The sequence below is a fragment of the Camarhynchus parvulus genome, chromosome 4, assembly GCF_901933205.1.
Source record: "Camarhynchus parvulus chromosome 4, STF_HiC, whole genome shotgun sequence".
Lineage (NCBI taxonomy): Eukaryota > Metazoa > Chordata > Aves > Passeriformes > Thraupidae > Camarhynchus > Camarhynchus parvulus.
Genome location: NC_044574.1, coordinates 2491269 through 2499038, shown reverse-complemented (window position 1 = coordinate 2499038; position 7770 = coordinate 2491269). Strand labels below are relative to the sequence as shown.

Here is a 7770-nt window from a genome sequence, read left to right as displayed (position 1 = left end):
GCTGGGGCTGCAGAAGGTGAGCTTAGCCCTCACACAGGTGCAGCACAGTGCTGCCTGTCACCTGCCTGTTCTTTAGGTACCAACACAGGCTGCCAAACCTGCAGAAGTCACCAGCAGATGTGGGAACAGCCAATGCCAGCATGGCTGGTGTGGCCCCACACAGAAAGCACAACCTGTATTGACCCTGGGTTGGCTTCTGGCCAAGGCTGGCCACACAGCAATGCCACAAACCACACAGCAGGCATCACAGATTTGGCCATCAAACCCAATGGGATCCAGACTGGGCTCTTCCAGGCCTCCCAAAGCAGCAGGGAGTGGGGGGATCAGCAGTGGGATCTGGCTGGAGAAGGAGAGATCCTGTGACTCACTAACAGCCACTGAGCTGCAGCAGAGCTGGTGCCTGTCCCTGCCCAGCCCTGTGCCTGGAGGCCATCACATATCTGAGCCTGACTCTCATTTCCCTTCATCCCCTGCCATCAGGGCATCCAGCCACAGCTCAACCTGGCAGGCACTTTTCTTTGAGCTCAGGAGCTCTGGCACAGACACAAACGTGCACCTGCACCTCCCCATCCATGCCACAGGCAAACGTGTCCTTCTGAGACATAAAGACTTTAATATTAAAATAACTTTGTATAAAAATACTTTTGGAGACTGATGGCAAGCAGCCTTCCACACACCACAAAAGGCACCAGAGCCCTGCAGCCTGGTCAGACAGGAAGCCAGAGCAGAGCCAGAGCAGCAGGTACAGGAAAACACCAGCCCTCCTGCAGATCAGAAGGCACTGTGGAGCCAGCTCCAGAGCTGGAAAAACACACTGGGGCTTGCTCCAGCCACAGCTCTCTTGCTGATTCCCTCCAGGACAGCACTGGTGAGGAAAGAGGCACTGCCTGAGCCCAAACACCCCAAGTCATCCTGGGGAGGAGAAGCCCAGCTGGCACTGGGATGCCCAGCCCCTGCTGGGACACAGACAGAGCAGCAGCAGCTTAGATCTCCCCTAAATCCTCATAGAGAGGTGACAAGCTGTACTCATCCACACACTGCTCCTTCTTCTGCAGCTGCTGGGGCTTCACCACCTGGCTGTAGAGCACCTCCACGTTGTTGTTGTTGCTGCTGTTGAGGCTGGGTTTGGTCAGCACCTTCTCAGGGGCAGCGCTGCCCCATCGCCTGCCAGGCTCCTCCACCCTTTCTGCCCCTTTGGGGATAAAGGCTGCCTGGGGCTTGGGGGCTGGCACTGGCTTGGGGTTCTTGGCCTTGGCAGGGAAGTTGGGTACCGAGTAATCGTCAGTGCTGGGGTTGTAGGGGTACTCATAGCCCCCCCTGCCATCGTGGCCCTGCGTGCGCCAGGCCTCGCTCGTGGGCCGCGCCTCGTCGTAGATGTACGTGAAGGGATGCAGCGAGCGGGGGGCACGGCCTTCAGGCTCATCATAGATGTGCTCCTTGTGCCCAGGGACAGCCTGGCCACGACCCTCAACCCTGCCCTGGCCCTCAGCCCTGCCCTGGCCCTGCCCCTCGGCCCGGACCTGCTCGTACGGGCCCGAGTACGGCAGCACCGGCAGCCGCGGCTTCGGCTCCTCCACGGCCCCGCCGGGCGCCTTGGCCACGCTCAGGGCCTTGCTGTCCACAGGGTCCGAGTACAGTGGGTCAGGCCATGGCTGCAGGCCCTTCACCGAGTCCAGGGGCTCTGAGTACACGCTGGAAGGGTCCTCAGAGGTTGGCACAGCACGGAGCACCTTGGGCAGAGGGGAGCGTGGAGGGGTGCTGGACACTGTGGGCTTGGCTGGTGGCACGGGCAGCTCTGGCAGAGTCCGGCTCTTCAGCAGAGCTGTGGCATCTCTCTCCTCTGCTGCTGCTGCACCAGCCCTGGGTGCCAGCCCTGCTTTGGGTGCTGGGGTGTCATCCCCCTCAGCAGGCAGCTCCAGGTTGAGGCTGTCAGCCAGGGCCTGGTGGATCTGCACCACGCCAGGGCTGCTGGCTTCCAGAGAGTCACAGCTCTGCCGGTTCTCCTCCACCTGAGCCTTCTGCTCCTGGATGGAGGCTTCCACCAGGCGGAAGATGTCGTTGCCCTGCTTGGTCTCAAAGGTGAAGTTGCCAGGTCCTGAGTCACAGCGCCTGCCAGCCTCGAAGGAGAACATCACCTGGAGAGGAAGCAGAAGGGTCACGTCCTGCTCAGCACCCAAGGCTGTGCTTCCCACCAAAGGGCGTGTAGCTGCAGCACTGATCCTGCACACCCTGAAATCCTGCCCTGAAATCCTGCTCCTTCCACTCCCACAGCAGCTGGACAGGGACAGGCCACACTACAAGCTGTAGAGCTGGAGCACACCTGAGGGGACATCACTGTGAGTGCCCCAGAGAACTGCAGCTCCTGCTGGAGCCCTGCTGCCTTACCTGAGCAATTCCAGCAGTTTCTACCACTGGCACCAGCTGGTCTAGGAAACAACACTGAGGAAGGGGAAGAAGTAGGGTGAGAAGGTGACAGTTCAGCAGGGGAAACTAGTATGGAATCTAAGGAAAGAAGGGAGAGATCTGGAAGCAAGAGAAACAAGAGGAAGAACACAGCTTTCCACAGGAGAAAGCTCAGCAGCTCAGTTACCAAGAGTAAGCAAAGCATTGATCTACCAGCATTAATCTGTTCACGGTAAAAGGTCCTTTAAAGAGAAGTCTTGCACCAGGGCTGTGCTACCTCTGGCCTGAACACACACTGGTGAGCAGGTTCCCACCAGCTGACGCCCACACCCTTCCTGAGCCTCAGGATTTGCTGCCTCTCTCACAGGCAGCAGCAGCCCCTGTGGTTGCTACGAAGGTCTCTGGGGACAAACTCCTTTTTATGGGTCAGTGCTGCTGAACAGAAGCACAATCAGACCCTCTCTGCTCAGGTCTCTGTGGGTGCAGCTCCCCACGCCCTGCAACTCTCCTCCTTCCCCCAGCACAGACTCTGCAGATGAGATGGACACCCCAAAAGGGCAGCTCAGTTTCCACCCGTGCTTTGGGAATGTGCTGCACCATAAGTATGTGGCCAACATAGCCCCTGCTATAAACAGCCCCTGGACACCACTGAACAGCCCCTGGACACCACTGAACAGCCCCAGGACACCACTAAACAGCCCCAGGGCCGCCACTGAACAACCCCAGGACACCACTAAACAGCCCCAGGGCCACCACTGAACAACCCCAGGACACCAGTGAACAGCCCCAGGACACCACTAAACAGCCCCCAGGACACCACTGAACAGCCCCAGGACACCACTGAGCAGCCCCAGGACACCACTTCCTCCCTGCTCATACCCCTTGCACCCAGGGTAGCAGCAAGGCAGATTGGGGATTCACTGCAGGAGGACTCTGGAGAGGGTCAGACCTTCAAAGGTCACTGAGAATAGATGCAGTTCCCCCCACAGAGTGAACAAATCCAGAGCAACTGGTGTCTCAAAGCCCCTCTGCCCTGGCCACCATGCTTAGGAGGGAGGGACTGAACCCAGGGCAGAGACAGGACTGCCAGGAGCAGTTCCTGGAGCCTGGGGACAGTGTGTGGGCAGCACTGAGGGATGTCCCTGCTCCTGGCACAAGCTGGCAAGTGCTGGGATGGAGAAGGAGAGCAGTGGGACAACCATAGAGAGGATGAGTGTCCCACCATCCCACGCTCCAGCACGGTGACACAGGCAGCACCTGGGGACAGCCAAGGCCACCAGGGGCTGCAGCAATGCTGGCTGCAGGACATCAGCCCAGCCTTGCACAGGGGAGCAGCTGCAGCACAGAACAGTGGGGTCCCCCATTGCCCACCTTGTCCCGGCCGTATCTGCGCAGCAGCCGGTAGGGCCACACAAAGAGGATCTTGTCTGTCCGTGGGTCCTTCAGCACCAGGCTGTCCCTCTCAGCCTTCAGCACGTAGGTGCCACGCAGCTCACAGCGCTCTGCAGCCTCTGTCCTCTGCACTGTCACCCAGAAGGCGTTCACTGTGGGGACAGGGCTGCTCAGGGGACACAGGCAATGCCCAGCATGGCCCCAGTGATGGGGACAAGGCTCCGTGGGAGGTGTCCCCAGGTCAGGGCAGCAGCAGGTCCCACCTTCATCTCTGGTGTAGTAGATGGAGTTCACGGCCATCTCCAGGGCTGGTGACTCCCCGCTGCCCTCTCGGCCATGCTGTGACACCAGGCCATCGCTGGGGCCATTGCCCTGGCAAAGGACAAAGGAGAGCACATCAGACCCAGAGCTCTCTTCCCACACCAGCCCCCCTTGCATGGCCCTGCTGCCCTCCATGGCCCCACACAGCCTGGCTGTCCTGCACCCTGCCCACCCCAGAGCTGGCACAGGATCCCCTGAGCCCACCTGAACATGGATCAACAGGGCCAGGCAGCACAGGGGGGGACTTCCCTGAGCTCCTGGCAGCACCTTGTCCCCAGCTCTGGGCTTTGCACCCACAGAGCTGCCCCCAAAGCATGGCACAACCCAAACACACCCTCCTGGCCACACCACCCCAAGGACAGAGGGCTGGTGGCCTGGTGACACGGGGATCTGTGTCCTGCCCTGCTCAGGAGGAGGGGCAGCCTGCAGAGGGGAAGCGAGCGTTTCTATTTTAGCACATGCAGAACTGAAAATGCAACACACAGGCTGTCAGCCACTGTGTCCCAGCAGCAGGGCCCCCAAAGGGCCTGGGGGGGGACACAAACCCGTGGTGCTTTCACAGATCCTCCTGCAGAAAAGCCCCTCACAATTCCAGGCTCCCTGAGCCCTGTGCAGCTGGCACAAGGGAGGCTCAGTGTGTGGAGCTGCTCCTTGGGGTTGCAGCAGAGGGTGCATCTTGCATAAGGCAAGCGCCACAGTTTCAGTTTTAAACTCACACACATGAGCTTCTTAACAAGAAGCCCAAAAAAGGGCCAAACAGCCTTTGTGTTTGGGTCCAAAAACCTCATGTCCTGAGAGCTGATAGCAGCAGCTCCTCCTCAGCTAAAGCATCCAGCACAGCAGGGCTCCAGCCTGGGACTGGAAAGCCAAGGGCCACCAAATCTGCCAGAGCCTCTAAGGCTCCATTTGACTGCACTTCTCCTCATCTTCAAAAGGAAATAAAAAAAAGAAAAAAATCTGTTCTGAACTCTAAATGATCTCTGGCCCCAGCTCCCAAGCTGCTGGACCCTGCATCCCCTCTGGGCAGGAACATGACACAAAATCACATTCTCCATGCAGATGATCAGCAATCCCAGCTGAGGATCCCCAGCTCTGTGCAGAGAGAGGCCACGTGCAGCTCTTGTGCCTCTTGCTCCAGGTCAGGCCTTTTTAAAACACATGCCAGCCTTGCAGCCTTTTGTTCACATCCTCCTAAACCTTCAGCTTGCTTCTGGACCTCAGGCACACAAATGATGGCTCCCATGGGGGGGTGGGAGCTCCAAGCAGGTGCTCCCTGGCCTGGCCACCACCCTGTCCCACTCCCTGGGTGTGTTGTGTGCCCAGCTCAGCCCCACAAGCCACTTTCAGGGCAAAGGCTGCAACTCTGGCTGCACCAGGAGACAGAGACATTCCCACCAGTGCCTCCCAGCACAGACACACCTGGCCTGCCAGGAGACTGCGGGGAGGGACAAAGGTAAATCACACTCAGGGGACATCCTGGCATCACCAGCTGTGCACCCAGTCCTCCTGCAGGCAGCCCTGCCCAGCAATCCAAGGCTGGAATCAGCTGGAGCCCAACCCAGGGCTCTGCAAACCCTCCCAGGAGGGAGAGGCAGCGCTGAGGAGCTGGGCAGGTGTGGGCAGAGGGCACAGAAAACCTCAGTGCCAGGGCACTCACTGCCCAAAGAGCCTTGGCTGGGCACACTGGCTGACCAGCAGCTCCAGGGGCTGCAGAGGACAGGGCTGGACAGTGCTCCAGAGCTGGGTGCCCACAGCAGCAGCCAGGAGTGAGCCCCGAGGCTGGGAAAGCTCCTGGAACCAGACAGGTCCTGCAAGGCTCCCCAGGACCAGCAGCTCCAGGGGCTGCAGAGGATGGAGCTGGACAGTGCTCCAGAGCTGGGTGCCCACAGCAGCGGCCAGGAGTGAGCCCCGAGGCTGGGAAAGGGGGTTCCAGCTCCTGGAAGCAGATGGGTCCCACAGGGCTCTCGGGGCTCCGCTTCCGCTGCTGCTGCAGTGGCAGGAAAGGCAGCAATGGTTGGGCCAAGAGGAAACGCTCCTGGCCATCAGCTTGGCCTCCTGCCAGCCCTCTGCAGGGGCAAGCACGGGCTCCACGCCGGGCAAGAAGAGCCCGACTTGAAATTTGGAGCCACAACCTCGAATTATTGACAGCACGCTGAGGAGTCCCGCAAACCACAGCGGGAGCCATCGAGAGGGCACCGGAGCGCCAGGGCCGGGTGGTTTAAACCTCAGGGTGTCCTCCCCGAGCTGCCAGGTGGGAACGGGTCACCCCCACACGCTGACGCCCGTGTCCCGCCCTGTCCCCTCCGCGCCCAGCCCGGGGCTCACCGGGAAGGCGATCTGGCACAGCTTCGCCACCCACTCCTCGCTCTGCTGCTTCTCGGCCGCGAAGAGGAAGCTGCGCTCGCGGGTCTCCAGGCGGAAGGTGGCGGTGCCGGCGCGGGGGCCGCCCTCGCCTACCGGGGCCACGCTGGTGCAGTCGCTGAGCCGCACCACGGTGCGGGCGAGCCGCCGGGTGCCCGCCCGCCCGGCCGCCGACGGCTCCTTGCAGTCGAACACCTCGAGCCGGGCCACGCCGTGCTGGCTGGCGGGGTAGAGCGCGGACCAGCCGCGCTTCCAGCGCTGCGGGCAGCGGGGTCACACCGAGCACCGGGAGCGGCACCGGGAGCGGCACCGGGAGCGCCCCCGCCCCGGCACGCAGCCGGCCCGAGGGCGGGGAGGGAGGGAAGGAGGGGAGCGAGAGGGAGAGGGAGGAAGGGATCCCCGGACTCACCTTGGTGCCGAACTTGTGGCTCTGCTGCACCAGCAGCGGCCCCTCCATGGCCGGCGGCTCCATCCCCGCGCGCTTCCGCCCGCGCCGCTGGGGCGGGGACCGGGACGGGACCGGGACGGGGACGGGGCGGGGACCGGGAGGGGACCAGGACGGGGAATGAGGCGGGAACGGGGCGGGGACCGAGACGGGACAGGGCGGGGACGGAGACCGGGCGGGGACCGGTACGGGGATGGGGCGGGGACCCGGACAAGAACGGGGCAGGAACGGGGCGGGGACTGGGCGGGGATGGGGAGGGGATCGGGACAGGAATCGGGCGGGGACGGGGACGCGCGTGTCAGGGGCGGGGCGTGCGCGCGTGCACCTGAACACATGTGTGCACATCTGGGCTCGTGCACGCGCGTGTGACACAGGCCTGTGCTCCCCATGGGGACGGGAAAACGCGCTCGGGTGCGCTGAGGGTAAGCGAGGTGTGTCAAACGGCAATCGCTTGTTTTTAAAAGTTTAATAGTAATAAAATGGTTATGAAAATAGGAATATAATTAGAGTAGTAATAATTTGGACAATTTGGATTAGAACAATATGAGACAATAAAAACAAAGAGTTACAGACAGTCTGGGTACCTCTTTCTGGGCAAAACAAGCCCGAGAAAGAACCCACGTCAACAGAGGATTAATCCTTAAAAGCCACAGCCTGTTGCATATTCATACAGCTCATACATGATGCATACATTCCATTCAAACACAGGATTCTGTCTGGTCAGTGTCAACTTCTTCCTCTTAATCCTGACAGCTCTTCAGTGCTGAGCAAGGCAGGAAGAACTGGGTAAGAGAGCAATAAATTATTTTTCTCTGAAAGATTCAGGTGTCCTGTGGCTGCTATCTCAG

The 7770-nt window shown here is 60.7% G+C and overlaps 1 protein-coding gene across 1 annotated transcript; it reads right to left on the bottom strand.

Moving 5' to 3' along the window:
• Positions 1–593: 593 nt before the first annotated feature.
• Positions 594–7046, bottom strand: DOK1 (docking protein 1). Its single transcript, XM_030948471.1, has 5 exons — positions 6887–7046; positions 6442–6735; positions 4059–4167; positions 3775–3947; positions 594–2135 (listed from the first exon to the last, which is right to left on the bottom strand). The coding sequence occupies exons 1-5, from the start codon at positions 6947–6949 to the stop codon at positions 984–986; spliced, it is 1791 nt and encodes a 596-aa protein (XP_030804331.1). The 5' UTR covers positions 6950–7046; the 3' UTR covers positions 594–983.
• Positions 7047–7770: the final 724 nt, after the last annotated feature.

Coding starts and splice junctions, on each gene's coding strand:
- DOK1 (XM_030948471.1), bottom strand. CDS start 6,949: ATGGAGCCGCCGGCCATGGAGGGGCCGCTGCTGGTGCAGCAGAGCCAC. Junction 3,948..4,058: donor CTACTACACCAGAGATGAAG/GTGGGACCTGCT, acceptor CTGTCCCCACAG/TGAACGCCTTCTGGGTGACA. Junction 2,136..3,774: donor GCAGATACGGCCGGGACAAG/GTGGGCAATGGG, acceptor CTTCCTCTCCAG/GTGATGTTCTCCTTCGAGGC.